This window comes from Arachis hypogaea, chromosome 18 (assembly GCF_003086295.3).
Source record: "Arachis hypogaea cultivar Tifrunner chromosome 18, arahy.Tifrunner.gnm2.J5K5, whole genome shotgun sequence".
Classification (NCBI taxonomy): Eukaryota; Viridiplantae; Streptophyta; class Magnoliopsida; order Fabales; family Fabaceae; genus Arachis; species Arachis hypogaea.
The window spans coordinates 20,591,943-20,610,847 of record NC_092053.1 but is presented as its reverse complement, the minus strand read 5'-3'; the positions used below and the strand labels follow the sequence as shown (position 1 = coordinate 20,610,847).

At 33.7% G+C, this 18,905-nt stretch overlaps 1 protein-coding gene across 1 annotated transcript; it reads right to left on the bottom strand.

Annotated features, from left to right (window-relative positions):
* Positions 1 to 11,150: 11,150 nt before the first annotated feature.
* Positions 11,151 to 12,092, bottom strand: LOC112769731 (uncharacterized mitochondrial protein AtMg00810-like). Its single transcript, XM_025814206.1, has one exon. It carries the CDS (start codon positions 12,090 to 12,092, stop codon positions 11,151 to 11,153), a length of 942 nt encoding a protein of 313 aa, XP_025669991.1.
* Between the last annotated feature and the right edge of the window lie 6,813 nt (positions 12,093 to 18,905).

Here is an 18,905-nt window from a genome sequence, read left to right as displayed (position 1 = left end):
GATTTTTTCTCTCCTTTGTGAAGCCCAAGCCCAATATTTTGAGGGTGTCTCTTGCACCCATTGTGCCACAACTCTAGTTCAGATTTTTGGGGGTCATTGAGAGTGAGAGAGAGTAGCCACCAAGTGAGAGAGAAAGGGAAAAATAGAATTTCCGTTTTTGCCCAAAATAGTAAATTTTAAATGGCAGTTTCTCAGTTGTTAACCGTTGGATCGGCTTGAAATTTAAACTGAATGTTCCTATCATCTTGTTCTTCATTCTGGTCGGTGAAGATGTTTATTGGAGATTTGCAGTGAGAGAAATTGGCTTTGCAAGAGAGAAATTAGGTTTCCCGGTTTTACACAGAGCAGCAATTTTGGAACGGCAGTTTCTCATTTTTTCACCGTTGGATCGACATGAAATTTGAACTGTAGATTCTTCACATCTTGTTCTTCATTCTGGACGGTGAAGATTTTAATTAGAGGTCTGCAGAGGGAGAAATTGGCTTCGACAGCAGTTCTATTTTTTTGGGTATATTTCATCTTCTTGCTTTTTCATTTGTGAGCTTTGGTGCTTTGATGTTTTGGCTGGTTATATGCACATTTTTGTGCTTTGTTTGAGACTCTCTTGTACCTCATTTGATTATAGTGGAGCTATTTCATTGGTCTGGACGACTCGTGGTTTTTACCTCTCACACTGAGGGGGTTTTCCACGTTAAAATCTCGGTGTGTTCTTATTATTGCTTTACTTGCTATATTTGCTTGTTATAGTTGCTGCCATATTGTGTTGTGAGTACTTCCATATTGTTCTTGTGTTAGACATTTGTGTCGTTTCCGCTGCTAGGCTCTTTCATACTGGCATCAGAGCTTGTTGGTATTTTTCTGGGCTTGTGATTTTGTGAACAATGGAAGCTAATACTAATACTAGTAGGATGATCACTCTTAATGGTCCTAATTATGATTTGTGGAAGTCAAAAATGGAAGATTTACTTTATGTCAAGAATTTTCATCAACCAGTTTTTGGTACAGAGAAGCCTAATGATAAATCTGATGATGATTGGACTTTGTTGCATAGACAAGTCTGTGGATATATTAGGCAGTGGGTTGACGATAATGTGTTGAACCATATTATTGGAGAGACACATGCTCGGACTCTTTGGATTAAGCTTGAACAGTTGTATGCTCGAAAAACTGGGAATAACAAGATGTTTTTGATCAAGCAGTTGTTGGCTTTGAAGTATACAGATGGGACATCAATGACAGATCACTTGAATAATTTTCAAGGAATTATGAATCAGTTATCTTCCATGGGTATCAAGTTTGATGAAGAGGTTCAAGGATTGTTACTTCTTGACTCCTTACCAGACTCGTGGGAAATTCTCAGAATGTCATTGTCCAATTCTGCTCCTGATGGTGTAATCTCTATGGATCTTGCCAAGAGCAGTGTTTTGAATGAAGAGATGAGAAGAAAGTCACAAGGTACATCGACTACACATTCAGATGTTCTTGTTTCTGAGTCTAGGGGGAGAAGCAAAAGTCGAGGTCCTAAAGGTAGATATCAAAGCAGAAGCAAGTCTCGAGGAAAGTATAAGAATATTGAGTGTCATCATTGTGGTCAAAAGGGACATGTGAAGAAATTTTGTTGGCAGCTAAAGAAGGAGAAAGCCAAGGCAAGTAAAGACAAGAGCACAAATAAAGATGATGGTAGCAAGGAAGACAAGGTTAATGTAACTCATGATGATTTTCTTGTTGTTGAGGAGTTTGAATTTGTTAACCTTGTTAATAATAGCACTAGTTGGGTGATTGATAGCGGTGCTTCTATTCATGTTACATCTAGGAGGGATTTGTTTACGTCTTATACTCTTGGTGATTTTGGTGATGTAAAAATGGCTCATCAAGGTGTTGCAAAATGTGCCGGTGTTGGACAGGTTTGCTTGGAAACCTCCAACGGTACCAAGTTGACTTTGAAGCGTGTGAAGCATGTTCCAGATATTCGGTTGAACTTACTTTCTGTTGGTAAGTTGTGTGATGAAGACTTGGATAGCTCATTCTCTCGTGATAGTTGGAAGCTCACCAAAGGTTCCATGGTTGTTGCTAGAGGTACTCGACACTCTACTCTTTATTTAACTCAAGCAAAGATTGTGAAAGATGTTGTTAATGCTGCTGAGTTTGTTGATGAAACTGATTTATGACATAAGAGATTATGTCATATGAGTGAGAAGGGTATGAATATGTTATCCAAGAGGAATCTTTTATCTAGTTGTAAGGTTGCTTTGCAAAAGTGCAACCATTGCTTTGCTGGGAAACAGAACAGGGTTTCTTTCAAGAGCCACCCACCTTCAAGGAAGTCAGAGATACTTGACTTGATGCATTCTGATGTATGTGGGCCGATGAAGACAAGAACACTTGGAGGGTCTATCTATTTTGTAACCTTTATTGATGATCATTCTAGGAAATTATGGGTTTACACTTTGAAGACCAAAGATCAAGTTTTGAATGTGTTCAAGCAATTTCAAGCTTCTGTTGAAAGAGAAACTGGGAAGAAGTTGAAATGCATTCGTACTGACAATGGTGGTGAGTACTCAGATCCATTTGATGCTTATTGTAAAGAGCATGGTATAAGACATCAGAAGACTCCTCCGAAGACTCCTCGGTTGAATGGCTTGGCTGAAAGGATGAACAGAACATTGGTTGAAAGAGTTAGGTGCTTATTGTCACAGTCTGGATTGGCAAAATCCTTTTGGGGTGAAGTTTTGAGCACTGTTGTTCATGTCTTGAACCGAACACCATGTGTTCCCTTGCAATTTGAAGTGCCAGAGAAGGTATGGTCAGGTAAAGATGTTTCTTATGATCATTTAAGAGTCTTTGGATGTAAAGCTTTTGTTCATATTCCTAAAGATGAGAGATCTAAGCTTGATGTAAAGACTAGGCAATGTATTTTTATTGGCTATGGCATGGATGAGTTTGGTTACAGGTTTTATGATCCTGTTAACAAGAAGGTGATTCGGAGTAGAGATGTTGTCTTTGTTGAAGACCAAACATTGAAGGATGTTGATAATGCGAAAAAGCCAATGGTTCAGCCTAGTGATGATTTTTCTGACTTGGATATTACTCCCTCTATGCCTATGGTAGAAGATGGTAGAGTTGAAGCTCAAAATAATGAGCATAATACAAGTGCAGGTGAAGATGGAACAGTTGATCCGATACTTGATGAAGTTGGTGATGATGATCAAGATGAAGAACCAGCTTTAGAAATTCCTGCAAATGCACTTAGAAGGTCTACGAGAGAGAGAAAGCCTTTGTCAAGGTATTCTCCACATGAGTTTGTTTTGTTGATTGATGGGGGAGAACCTGAATGCTTTGGAGAGGCTGTTGAAGATGAAAGCAAAGCTCAATGGCTTGAAGCTATGCAAGAAGAAATGAAGTCCTTACTTGAGAATGATACCTATGAGTTAGTGAAGCTATCGAAAGGTATGCGAGTTTTGAAGAACAAATGGGTATTCATAATCAAGAATGAAGAACACAATTCTAAGCCTCGGTATAAGGCTAGATTGGTTGTTAGAGGTTTTAGCCAGAGAAAAGGTGTTGATTATGAGGAGATCTTTTCTCCTGTTGTGAGTATGTCATCCATTCGTGCTGTGCTTGGATTAGCAGCGTCTCTTGATTTGGAGATTGAGCAAATGGATGTAAAGACAGCTTTTCTTCATGGTGATTTAGATAAGGAGATCTACATGGAGCAACCGGAGGGCTTTGTTGTTAAAGGAAAGGAAGATTTTGTGTGCAAGCTTAAGAAGAGTCTTTATGGGTTGAAGCAAGCTCCAAGACAGTGGTACAAGAAGTTTGAATCTGTTATGGGGAAGCATGGTTATCGTAAGACAACTTCAGATCATTGTGTATTTGTGCAAAAATTTTTTGATGATGATTTTATCATTCTTTTGCTTTACGTGGATGATATTTTGATTGTGGGTAAGAATGCTTTGAGGATTAATGAGTTGAAGAAACAATTGAGCAAGTTCTTTGCTATGAAGGACTTGGGTCCTGCCAAACAAATTTTGGGCATGACTATTACTCGTTATAGAGATTCCAAGAAGCTTTATTTGTCACAGGAGAAGTACATAAAGAAGGTGCTTCAAAGGTTTGGCATGAATGATGCCAAATGTTTTGCTAGTTCTTTTGCTCCTCATTTTAAGTTGAGTACCAAGCAGTGTCCAACCACTGATGAGGAGAAACAAGCCATGGATGAAATTCCTTATGCCTCAGCTGTTGGAAGCTTGATGTATGCTATGGTATGTACTAGACCAGACATTGCTCATGCGGTTGGTACTGTGAGTCGTTTTCTCTCTAATCCAGGTAAAGAACATTGGAACGCTGTTAAATGGATTATGAGATATCTCAAAGGTGCAACTAACTTGAGTTTGAGTTTTGGTGGTGAGAAACCTTTGCTAGTTGGCTTTACTGATGCAGACATGGCAGGAGATATTGATTCTCGAAAGTCTACTTCAGGTTATTTGGTAAAGTTTGCAGGGGGAGCTATTTCATGGCAGTCAAGACTACAAAAGTGTGTTGCACTTTCTACCATAGAGGCAGAGTTTATTGCAGCAACTGAAGCATGTAAAGAGTTGTTGTGGATGAAGAAGTTTCTTGCAGCACTTGGTTTCAAGCAAGACCGTTATGTGTTGTTGTGTGATAGCCAAAGTGCTATTCATCTTGCCAAGAATTCTACTTTTCATCCAAGATCTAAACATATTGATGTTAGGTATCACTGGATACGGGATGTGTTAGATTCAAAGTTGTTGGAACTTGAGAAAGTTCACACTGATGACAATGGTGCTGATATGATGACAAAAGCATTGTCAAGAGAAAAGTTTGAAACATGTTGTTTGATCGCCGGAATGGCGAGAGCCTCCACCTAGTCGAGAAGGGGGAGATTTGTTGGGTTTTTTCTCTCTTTTGTGAGGCCCAAGCCCAACATTTTGAGGGTGTCTCTTGCACCCATTGTGCCACAACCCTAGTTCAGATTTTTGGGGGTCATTGAGAGTGAGAGAGAGTAGCCACCAAGTGAGAGAGAAAGGGAAAAACAGAATTCCCGTTTTTGCCCAAAGCAGTAAATTTCAAATGGCAGTTTCTCAGTTGTTAACCGTTGGATCGGCTTGAAATTTAAACTACATGTTTCTATCATCTTGTTCTTCATTCTGGTCGGTGGAGATGTTTATTGGAGATTTGCAGTGAGAGAAATTGGCTTCACAAGAGAGAAATTAGGTTTCTCGGTTTTACACAGAGTAGCAATTTTGGAACGGCAGTTTCTCATTTTTTCACCGTTGGATCGACATGAAATTTGAACTATAGATTCTTCACATCTTGTTCTTTATTCTGGACGGTGAAGATTTTAATTAGAGGTTTGCAGAGAGAGAAATTGGCTTCGATAGCAGCTCTGTTTTTTTGGATATATTTCATCTTCTTGCTTTTTCATTTGTGAGCTTTGGTGCTTTGATATTTTGGCTGGTTATATGCACATTTTTGTGCTTTATTTGAGACTCTCTTGTACCTCATTTGATTATAGTGGAGCTATTTCATTGGTCTGGACGACTCGTGGTTTTTACCTCTCACACTGAGGGGGTTTTCCACGTTAAAATCTCGGTGTGTTCTTATTATTGCTTTACTTGCTATATTTGCTTGTTATAGTTGCTGCCATATTGTGTTGTGAGTGCTTCCATATTGTTCTTGTGTTAGACATTTGTGTCGTTTCCGCTGCTAGGCTCTTTCACGGACAAAATATTTTGATGCAAAGCACACAAAATTTGTGGTGATCACTATAGAAATTAAAAAAAAAATACAAATCCAAATATTAACTCATCCAACTAATAAAATATAGTAATTATTGGGCAAAAATTTTTGGTACACAATACAAAAAATTTTATGGTAACTAACAGAAATTTTTATATATCAATTTAAGAATTTTTATGATTTAAAAAATTAGACTTTGATTCTTATTAACTAAAAAAAAATAACATAAAAACAAATAAAAAAGAGAAGAAAAAAGCTTATGTAAAATTCTATGCAAACTCAAAACAGAAGACTCTTGCATTATAGGGTTTTAAAAATATAATCGCTCATAAATTTTTTTCCATCAATTTAAACTTTTAAAGAAATAGTATTATGACATTGATATTTTTTATATAAAAAAAATACTCAAAATCCTTCAAACTATATCTCCCTTGTCAACTGTAAATTAGAAACTATTTGTTAACTCATTATTTGTAGATATTACGATAACAAACTCGACTTGCTGATTAAGAAATTATTTGGGTATTTATTTATAATCGTTACGTTGAAGTTTGGACTGAAAGCTGAAGTATATCTAATTTGTTTTAATGAGAGTTTTGTATTTGGACAATTAAATATGGAATAAATGAATAATAATAAATTAATGCTACATGATTAAGTGCACTAAAATAATTATTAAGTTGACTAAAATAAAGTGATTACTATCATACATGTCTAAGAAAAACCAAAAAGAAATAAGACTTATTCTTATCCTCTAACTGGCATTGTATGATAAGTTTATTTAGATTCTGTAAGATATTGCTGTTATCTAGAGACTTCTATAAAAGGAAGAGTTCACCTGAATTGTAATTAGATCTCAATAAACATTGTAATATATCCACTTTTTCTATTTCACAAAATGTTCTAAATTTTTCTTCTCGCTCTAAAAGTTTAGCTAGTGTTATTTCCTTCTTCTTTAATCCAGTACCATAAAGTATGTTCTGAGTTTGTTTCTACCTCTGCAGAGGATCCTACTCATCAAAAAATGGCATGGATAGGATCCACAGGAATTTCTCATAATGGAAAAGGGATTCAATGTTATAAGGGGGACGCTTCAATAAAGACGTCTAAAACGTCTTTTTTTAAAAATATTTTTCAATAATTAAAATTTAACACATATAATCGATTAAATTGTGTTACTTTTTGTCAAAATTAGGCAGATAAATTAATTTGACCAAAAAATGGTTAATCAAATTTTGAATCGGTCTAAATTAATATTATTTTTCATAAAAAATGATTACAATACCCCTATTATAAAAAATGACTAAAATACTCTTATTATATATATTAACTTTAAAAATTCTAAATTCTATCCCTTTTTTTTCTTCCGTCGTCATAGGATTAGATTTAGAGCTTTTAATATATATATATATATAGAGAGAGAGAGAGATATTTTAATTAGGGATATTATAGTCATTTTTTATAAAAAATATTAATTTAGACCGATTTAAAATTTAATTTATTAATTTTTTGGTTAAATTGATTTGTCCAGTCTAATTTTAATAAAAATAATATAATTTAATTAATTATATATGTTAAATTTTAATTTTTTAAAAAAATCTTTAAAAAAAAGATGTTTTTAACATCTTTATCTAAGTAGCCTCCATGTTATAATACTAAGTTTTGCTCAGATATGTTAATCTCACTCGTTAAAATAATTGTAAAGAGCGACTGGAATAAGCGTACAATGTATTATATCATTGTCATCCTGAAGTATTAAATAAAAATATTTTTATATTAAATTATAAATTTTAAATTTTTAATAATATAAAAACAAAATATTAGTTCAAAGTGTTAGCTATCGTCTATTATCCTAATATATCATAATGGTCCATTGGTCCATCCTAGCAGATAGATTTTCGCAGCCTCATTGAGAAACAACGAATTCTGTTTGGACCACTAGAAAAGTTAAACTGATGAGTGCCAAAGATATGAGAAGCATTCTAGCTAGAAAGAACAGCTGTCCTAGGAATAATAACAAGAATTTCGTGATACATGATCATGTGGTAGCAAGCACTATAATCCTAGATTCCTAGCTGATCATTTTGGCAGCACATCTTAGTCCACAAATAGCGGAACTTGCAAAAGATGAGTTGAAAATTATTCTACCATTCCCTTCAGCCTTTTGTGTATTGAGAAATCTATATCTTCAATTCCAATTCATAAAAGGGAGCTAGAAAATATATATGAATACGAATATATGAGCATGTCATTTTTCTCTCTCTTCTCCTTTCTAATTGGTCACTAAAATCACATCTTAGTTTAGTAATAATGGTTTGTAATTTCTGAAAATTAAATTAGTGAAAAAAAAACCTACCATAATTTGTGGTAAATATTGGATCGATGTAAATTTAACTAGACATAAAAAAAACAAATATATTATGTGTACACAAAAGTTTAATTGTTGTATTTTTATATAAATATATATATTATTTAATTTATTTTTTATATATATTTTATATTTTAATGTATACTATTGTATACGAATAACTAATTTGATGAATGAGTTTTAATATACACAAAACACAATTGTAAAAAAAAAAATTTAACTAACAGGATAAAAATTATCTTTATGTATCTTCTCTCTGCTCATAAAATATTATTATTTTGCATTCCATTTTACATCATGTTCTATGATATGTATATAATAAAAGTAATACTAAGAAATTAATTTTTTAGCTAATATTAATCAAATATTTTAAAATTATTTTATTTATCTTAAATTTTAAATTCTAAATCATAAATTCTTAATTTGATTCTTAAAATTTAAACTCTAAAATTGACTAGTGTTAGTCAATTAAAAGTTGATTTTATAAACTTCTTCATATATAATTAATTCATTAAATATGCAGAAAAGTAAAAACAAATTATTTTATTTAATTAACCCCTTTCTCAAATAAATTAGAATTATTATTGTTGTTCTCTAATTAACGTTAATGGCATGCCCTAATAATCCTTTTTGTTGCCATTGCATATCAAGAAAACTCACATGATACATCGATTTTCAAAGTATGTGATAAACATTTCTACTAATTAACATTTTTAAGAAGAGTAATGTTAGAGAATTAATACTATAATAACCAATTTCATCCAAATATAATAGGTTTGCAAACAAGTTTAATATGAAATTAACTAAAGATAAACCTTTGTTGGGTTTGAATTTTAAACGTTTTTTTTTTAAACTGAGTTTTGGATAATTTTTTTTTAGAATTTTGATTTTTTTTTTCTGTAACTAATGTTGACTCTAATACCAATTTTGTGGGTTTTTATTTATTGTTAGCTTTTGTCTTTGTAAAAATGGATTGAATGTTTAAGTTTAAAATTTTTGTAAATTCATAAAGTGATTGAGTGATTCACTTTGAACTTTGGACTTTGGATGTTATCATGTATTATTGGAATTTAGAGTTAAATAATATAATTAGTGTACATATATAATAATTATATAATTTTCTAACTACTTAACTCATATAATAATCATAAATTATAGACTATAGAGGTATTTAATTACATATATAAATATATTCTATTTAATGTTCTAACTCTTAATATGAATTTCCAAATACTTTTTCTTTTTAGAATCATATTGAGAATTTTTGTGAATATCAATCTCTTCCTCACCAATAATCAAACTCTATATACCCCTAAACTTAAATATATTCTCCCATCAGGTTTGAGAGATTTTGTGTCTTTTTTTGATTGTTTTGTTTTGGGTACGTATAATAGACATGAACAAACAGCAGCAACTTTCCGAGAAACTTGCTTCCTTTTATGGGAACATCGAACATGACAATTGAAAAGAGAGATATCATCGTTATATATATATCTGCACTTAACTAGAAGCACTCCACTGTAATTTCAGTATCACCGATTATTATTGTACGTAACATTGGATATATCACCTGAAATAGTGGGATTTGGATCCTCTAAAGTTTGAATTTCACTTTACAGAGTAAAGTGTCATCTTCTACTCTTGAATAGTTTCTCTTTCATATTTATTATTGGTCCCACCTATGAAATCAATGGTGAGAGATCACACTTTACTCTCTAAAATGAATTTCAAACTTTAGAGGATCCAAATCCGAAATAGTGGAGCTATGCATGCATGCCGTGCATGGATGTGCGTTTGACATGTGTCCAACTTCCATTGAATCTGATATGACTGAAAGCTTCAGAAATGGATGTATAAAACTTCTTCAATTTTCAGCAAGATTTTTTTTATATTTTATTTATTCATTTCTAAGATTTAAATTAAAGATATGGTTAAATTTGAATATTTTTAGAGGAAAATCAAATATAACTATATACAAATTCTTTTTATATCTATAAAAGGTCTTGCTAGCTAGCATATACTTTGATCCGATCCGTTTGATTTTACAAATTTGTTTTTTCTTTTCTAGACATATTTCTTCCAAAATAGTTAGGTTGTTGTATTTGGTTGGTAAATTATTCCTAAGAACACAAATTTTATTAGGAATTAGCAATCTCATGATTGGTTGATATTATATTCCCCACAGTATGTATGTATGTTGATTTTTTAAACGTTTCTAATACTTTTAACTCAAAAACAAATAATTTGAAATGTAGAATTTACAAAAAAAAAAAAAAGCGCTATTTTACTTGAAAGGTATCAGACCACAGAAAGTGATATTGAAGGAGAAGAATTAGAACAGAAGTTGAAAGAGAGAGAAAACAGAGAGAATAGAGAAGAGAAGTGATTTTATTGAATGAATTGAGAGTTGAATTACAAAAGCTGTCTTGGAAGGTGATGAGGAAGATTATTTATAAGCAACGAAACTGAGTAGTGAGCTGAATTGATAATAAGAAAGCTTCCAGTATCTTCTAACAACTAACTAACTAACTGAAAGGGGAAGTGAGAGCTAACAGAACTAACAGCCTAACAGAATTGACAGCAAGCACATTAAGCACTATAACAGAACTAACAGCCTAACAGAATTGACAGCAAGCACATTAGGCACAATACACACTTTAAACATGCCTAATTCTAATTATGCCATGACTCCTATCATCATCTCTAATTGTCCACCTTTGTTGATTGCAAAATACTTTGTTGACTGCTAGACACCATAACTCCTAGCATCACCACTACTTTCAGTTGTTGTTATCTGGACCAGTGATTTGCTGCTGATTGTAAACACTCAGTTTATTCCGAAAGTGAAGGAAGCTCTCAGAGAGTACTGCTTTTGTGAGGATGTCTGCTACTTGAACTGAGCCTGGAATGTGGCTGACCCGAATTGCCTTGCTATTAACAAAGTCACGGACAAAATGTAAGTCTATTTCAAAATGCTTGGATTTGCAGTGCAGAATGGGATTAGCAGCAAGTAGGACAGCACTCAAGTTATCACAGTATATAGCATTAGTGCTTCTGGTAGAGGATGCAGCATCTCCCTCATCATAGTCTTTATCCAAATTAGCTCTGCCACTGCCTCTGCCATACTCCTGTACTCAGCTTCAGTGCTGGATCTAGCTACCACTGTCTGCTTCTTCGATGTCCAGGAGATTAGATTTGTCCCAAGGAAAATACAATAGCTGCTAGTAGATTTCCTATCATTCGGGTCTCCAGTCCAGTCCGAATCACTATAAGCAGTTATTCCCAAGGAGGTCTCCCATTTTAGATGTAAGCTATAGCTGGATGTCCCACTGAAGTACCTTAGTACTCGTTTGACTAACTTCCAATGAGACTCTAAAGGAGCTTGGACAAACTGTGACAGTTTGTTGACACTATAGCATATTTCAGGCCTGGTTATTGTTAAGTATTGCAAGCTGCCAATGATTGACCTGTACAGTTGTAGATCACAGAAGCTGGAACCTCCAAGGGCTATGATCTTTACTGTGGAAGGCAAGGGAGTGTGGCAAGGTGCACAGCCCACCATGCCAACTTTCTTTAGGACTTCATGAATGTACTTTTGTTGAGTAAGTACCAGCCCCTCATCACAGGTTTTGTTTACCTGGATTTCAAGAAAATAGTGAAGGTCTCCCATATCCTTCAGTGCAAACTTATCATTCAGTTTTGCTATAACCTCCTTCACAAGCTCTGTTGACTCCCCAGTTACTATGATGTCATCAACATACATAAGCACATAGGTCTTTAGTCCACTGAGATTCTGAATGAAAACTGAGATATCAGATTTTGTAGCCTCAAAGCCAATCTCTCTTAAACCACCAGCTAGCTTATGATACCACTCTCTTGGGGCTTGCTTTAACCCATAGAGAGCTTTGGTGAGCTTACACACCAATGATGGATCTCCTTGATCATAACCAGGAGGCTGTTTCATGTATACTTCTTCTGTTAAATCACCATGAAGGAAAGCATTATTTACATCTAGTTGTCTAATTGTCCAGGACTTTGATATAGCAATAGAGAGTATTAAGTCTGATAGAAACAGGTTTCACCACAGGACTATAAATTTCAGTAAAATTAGAACCAGGCTTTTGAGAATACCCTTGAGCAACTAGCCTTGCTTTATGGTTTTGCAAAGAACCATCTGCATTGTACTTTAGTCTGAAAACCCACCTGCTGCCAATTGCTTCTCTATTTGGTGGAAGCCTCATCAATTTCCATGTTCTATTCTTGATCAAGGTAGCATATTCTGCATCCATAGCTGCCTTCCATTCTGGAGACTTGAGGGTTTGTGTGACTGTTCTTGACTCAACACTTGCAAGGAAGACTTTTGGCTTGACTATGCCAACTTTACCCCTGGTAATCATTGGGTGAGAATTAACTACTGCAGGGGGTTGGATAGGTTCTAGATCTATAAACATTGCCAATACAATCTCAATGTCATTAATAGGAGTTGGATTTGGATTTGCGGAGCTTGCTGTTGGCATTTCAGACCCGACTGGAGCACTAGTGGAAGGGATGTCTATTGGCTGCTGAGGTAAAACTGTGGAGCTAATTTGAGAGGAGGTATGACTAGCAGGGTGCTGATTTGAAATAGTTTCAATTGAGGATGATACAGGCCTTGAAGTGTTCAGTCTTGGAATGGTTGGAATGACTGGGACAGTAGGTGAGGCATCTTGAAGTTTTAAGGTACTATTTCTGTTAGTGTGATTTGTTGCTTGCTGAAAGGGGAACTGATCCTCAAAGAACACCATATGAGGAGTGATAATGACTCTTCCATCTTGAGTGAGGTATTTATACCCTTTATGAGAGGTTCCATACCCAATGAAGGTGTAGGGAGAAGACCTGAAGTCCAGCTTATGCTTGTTGTAAGCTCTATGATGAGAGAAACACAAGTAGCCAAAAACTCTAAGCTGCTCATAGGAGGGTTTCTTGCCAAACAGTTTTTTCACAGAGGATAGGCCATCCAGGACTGGGGTTGGCAACATATTTATCAGCTTTGCAGCAGTAGTGAAAGCCTCACCCCAAAATTTTGTAGGCATAGATGCACCTGCAAGTAAGGTAAGCCCCATTTCAACCACATGACGAGGCCTGTAACAACTTAGATAAACTCACATATTCAGCAGCATTGTCACATTGCAACATCTTCAATTTCGTGTTTAATTGTAACTCAGCAGTTTGTTGGAAATGATTAAATACTGATTTTAGTTGAGCTCTAGATTTAATTAGGTAAAGCCATGTAAATTTAGAGAATGCATCAATGAAGTTGGCAAAATACCAATGTCCATTATTATTTGCAATAGGGGTTGTTCCCCAAATATTAGAATGTACAAGTTCTAGAAAAGGATGCTTGTATACAGTTTGTGATAAAGGGAAAGGTAGATGATGAGATTTACCAATACAACAGGCTGAACAATCAACTTTGGTTACAGGAAAAGAAATTTGACAAGTTTTTAGTACCTTTGACACAACACTATGGTTGGGATGTCCTAGTCTAGCATGCCAAGTCAGCAGATCATCTTTGTTTCCTATTGATGCAATGAAAGCTTCTAGTAAACTTTGAAGGGATGGGAATTTATAGAGGCCTTGGTGAACAATGCCTTGAAGTACTATCTGCTGAGTGTCTTTTGTTTTTATGCAGCACCTATCATCATCGAATTCAAAGAAGACTTGGTTGTCACAACAAAATTGGTATACACTTAATAGGTTCTTTGTAATCTCAGGCACACACAATAATTTCTTAAGGTATAGCATTCTAGAGCTCAAATCAGATTTAATTTAATGCATGAATTACCAACAAAAGAGATTTGCAAACCTGTTCCATTATCAACTATGACTTGTTCATTTCCACAATACTCCTCCTTCTCTAGTAGGTTCTACTCGTCATGAGTCATGTGATGAGTAGCCCCTGAATCAGGATACTAGCTTGGATCCTAAACTGTGGCAGGTGTTGCCAGGACATTGCAAAAGTTGGCATGAGGCTAAGAAATATGCTGAGAGACCTGATTGCTATAAGCTGAATTATTTCCATCTCTACTAGTGTATCTTTCATTATTGTAGGCTTGTTGTTTCCACTGTTGTAGCTTTGATTACTGTATCCTTCATTTTCATAATCTCCTTCATAAAGATCTTCACTGTACATGTACCAGCAAGTCCTTGCTGTATGGCCTAATTTGTTGCAAAGTTGACACTGAGGTATGTCATTCATATGACCTCTTGTGTTTTGCACTCTTCCTCCTCTATTGAACTGGCCTCTACCAGCTTGAAATTGTTCATTATTTGACTGTTCCTGTATCAAGGAATCTTGAGCAAATCTTCCTCTATTGAAGGCACATCTGCCTCCTCTAGACATCCTTCCTCCTCTTCCTCGAAAGATGCCTCTGAAGTTTCCTCTTTCAAATTGAGTAATGTTGCCTTGGACGAACGGCTCTGGCTTTCTAAATCTAGAAAGCATGCTCTCATGTGCAAGCAATAACGCCTCTAGCTCAGCCACGGTTATGTTTTGAGCTCTTGCTAGTACAGAGGTGTATACTGAGGAATACTCCTCAGTTAGGCCATGAAAGATTGCATTTACATGATCACTCTCATTTATTGACTCTCTAACAGAAACTAGTGCATCAATTGTACCTTTAATCGAAAGCACATACTCTGTCACTGATGCTCCGATCTGAAGTGTGCTGAGTTTGTGCTTTAGTTGCATTACTTTTGCCTTGATTTGAGAAGCGAAATGATCCTCCAATCTCTTCCATACCTGATGCGTGTAGGTGCAACCAACCATTCTTGTAGTGAATGAGTTGCTCATTGAGACTAAGAGCCAGGATTTGAGTAACGCATTCTGCCTTTTTCACTATTGATATTGTGGATTCAACACTGCATCTTCATCATTTGTAACTAGATACTGTTGAGGAATTCCCTTTCCTGTGATGTGACTCAGCATATCATTTCCTTCAATTGTCGAGAATGCTTGATCTTTCCACTGCAAAAAGTTGTCTTCATTTAGCTTCATTAAAATTGGTGTTGCGGTGAACCCCTAAGCCATTTTGTGTGTGGCTTTGATTTCCTTGTTCTTATGATTTGGATCTTGCGGAAGCTATGGCACCATATGCTCTGATACCATGAAAGGTACCAGACCACAGAGGGTGATCTTGAAGGAGAAGAATTAGAACAGAAGTTGAAAGAGAGAGAAAACAGAGAGAATAGAGAAGAGAAGTGATTTCATTGAATGAATTGAGAGTTGAATTACAAAAGCTATCTTGGAAGGTAATGAGAAAGATTATTTATAAGCAACAAAACTGAGCAGTGAGTTGAATTGATAAAGAAGCTTTCAGTATCTTCTAGCAACTAACTAACTAACTGAAAGGGGAAGTGAGGGCTAACAAAACTAACAGCCTAACAGAATTGACAGCAAGCACATTAGACACTATAACAGAACTAACAGCCTAATAGAATTGACAACAAGCACATTAAGCACAATACACATTCTAAACGTGCATAATTCTAATTATGCCATGACTCCTATCATCACCTATAATTTTTCATCTAGAAATATTAGGAAGTCAACTTTTTTTCAATTAATATTATCTAATTTTTTAAATAATTTTATTTATATTAAATTTTAAATCATAAAATATTTAAATTCAATATATAAGTTAATAAAAAATTCAATATTCAATGTATAATTTGTTTATTTATTAAATATTCAATATATAATTTAAAATATTTAAATTCAATGATTTTTAATCTAATAAAATCTAAAATTTCACAATTTTATATAATAATTTATTTATAATTTATCATTAAAAGTTTTAAAAAAAACTCGTTTAGAATTCTTAAGCAGCATTGTCTTGAGGTTGTTGATCACTCTAGTTATTTTATTTTCAAAAATAAAAAGGTAACAATTATATTGAATACAAACTTACATCAACAATAATAAAATTAACAAGGTACCACACAATTACATTTACATCAATAATAAAACTCAAAATCTATATTTCATACAATTACATTTACATCAACAATCAACAAAATCAATAAAATACCATCAACAATTAATGGAGTAGGTGACGTCGAGGAGAGACATTTAGTCCTCTTCCTCTCAATTAGGATTGATGTGTTCAATTCTCGTTTTTTATACTTTCTCTATAATTTTCAATTTTAAAGCATTAGCATCTCTTATATTTGAATTGAAATGGGCTTTAACACATTAAACATATTAAAAGACTTTTTGATCGTACAAATTAAAATCTAATTAAAATTTCCTTCCTCCAATGTCAAAAAAGTAAAATCTTCTCTTCCCAATTCTCATTATAAGTTCTCTAATAAAAGAAAAAAAAATTGACTTTGGCATGTGAACTCTCGTTCTCTCAAGATAGAAAATTGTTTCTCAAAAATAAGAAAAGCTATTCACCTAACACCTAAATGCATAGATTTTTTCCTAGGTGTAAATTTTTTCAATTTTAATGATGGAATTAACTGCAATAAAATTAAGTATTTTTTATTTATTTAATTTAATATTATTATTTAATTTTTTATGGAAGACAATTTTTTTTAAGAATAATTTAGTTATTTACATTAAAAAAATCTATTAAAAAATTTAATTATGATTTAATTATTAAAAATTTTAAGTCACCTAAAATTTAAAGAGTACTATTATAAATTATTTTATAATTTTTATCTGTTTAATTATGTATTTATTATTTTATTAGTAACAATTTTAAAAAAAATAAATGACAAATAGGTGTCTACCTTTTTATTTTGAAGACAAATAAGTTATCGATTAATTAAAAATATAAAAACGTTTCTCACTTTCCAAAACATAAGACATTTAAATTTTTTCGGGAGACTAATTTATCTTTATATATTTTGGACAAAAAATCTTAAATGTCTTCTATTTTCACTACAAGGTTTTTATTTATTTGTGGCAGTTTTTTCTCTTATTTGTAGAGGTTTATAACCCCACCAAATGATTTGTGGGGGTTTCTAAAACCCTCAAAATTTGAGGTGCCACGAGGTCTTTCGTGGGTGGTTTTTAAAAACCTCCACAATCTAATCAATGGGAGTTTTGTGTGTGTTTGATGGGGGTTTTATATTGAATTTTTGTGGCAGTTCTTGGTCAATGTTTGTGGCGGTTCAAAACCCCACAAAAAGACTTTTCCATTTTAAAAATTACAGCTACTTTGTGGAGGTTTCAAACCTGTCAATGTAATTTTTAAAAATTAATTTACATTATTGTTACACTACTCATCATTTATTATTAAAAAGAAATATTTAAACAAAACATTAAAAATGTAGAAGAAAATTAAAATAAAAAAAATACTTTAAAACAAAATATAGTACACTACCATCATTTTCCAATCACATTAATTACAACTACAAATGAATAGTATATTTATACTAGTAGAATCTAACAGCAACTCAAATAAACTTATTCCAAAAATAAAGTTGTCCAAATACTTTGTAACATCAAAGAAAGTCTAAACAACACAATGAGAAAATGAGTTACTAAGCCATTGAATTAATAACATGCTAGTAGTTAACATGTGAACATATGCAAGGAAAACATCTCTATTCTTGGTGAAAATGAGTCGGAACTAATCTTCATTTCACTAAACATGACTGTTAGATATATTAACAAGGCCAATTGACATACGTACAAAGCTTTACTACAATATTGATGCATCTCCAGCATCTGCCAATCAAGGAAATGAAACTCCTTCAAGATTTTAATACTCAGTTACAAGAGAATACAACCCTGAAAAAAATGACAGAGGCACACCTTTTTCAGGAACGATGACAACAGGTGCTGCTTTGCAGTGGTGGAAGCAGTACTCTCCAACACTTTCCTGTAGCACGCTGAACAAAGAAGAAACACACTCTTGCATCAGAAATTCAGAACAGTATTGGATAACTGCAGAGGAAATGGAGAGGCAAACCTTTGAATTAAGCTTCTGCCTCTTGATCCTAGAACTACAGCCGCAGGTTTGATCCTCTCTGCTTCCCTGCAAATTACTTTCCCTGCATCACTTTTCACAATCCGAGCCACTGTCTTCACCTGCATATAACATAACAAAGATTATTAACTAGGTACTATTGGATCAGAATGTCCACGGTGCATTTGAAGTTCATGCCTAGCAAAATTTAGATGTAACAGAAACAAAGTATTAGAATAAGAAACATGAGAAGAATGATCAAATTCATTCATTAAGTGTTTATACATACTCATTAAAAGGTGTAAAGATTTACTTGCTGCTCCTATATCCATATCTTTTTTCCTGAGAGCACGGTGTTATGATTATGAAATTGGCCCAAGTCCAAGCTTTAATACACTACTATGAAAGGAAAAGAAGACAAGAAAATAAAAAAAAAAGACTGATATGACTTTCTTCTAGACCTCCATTTGTTGAATTCTGTTTTCTCATCCTCATTTTGGTCTTGATGTCAAGCTTTTGTCAATTTGCAGGAACGACAAACCCTCTATGACTCAAGAATAGCATAGTACCTGCTTCTTATCTAGTTTCCCCAAATTTACCCCCTTTTTCTTGTTAACTCAGTTTAATTTACTTTAATTGGACTGAGAATTAATCCCATTGGTTCAATATTGAGAATTTCTTTCTATAAGTTATTTGTGGATTAGCATCTGCTACACACTGTAATTAACTATTTTACTCTGAAGAAAGTAACCCCAAGAGTCAATTATTTTGGAAGAACAACACATTATGGAGTAGAGTTGATATGAGGAAACAGAAGC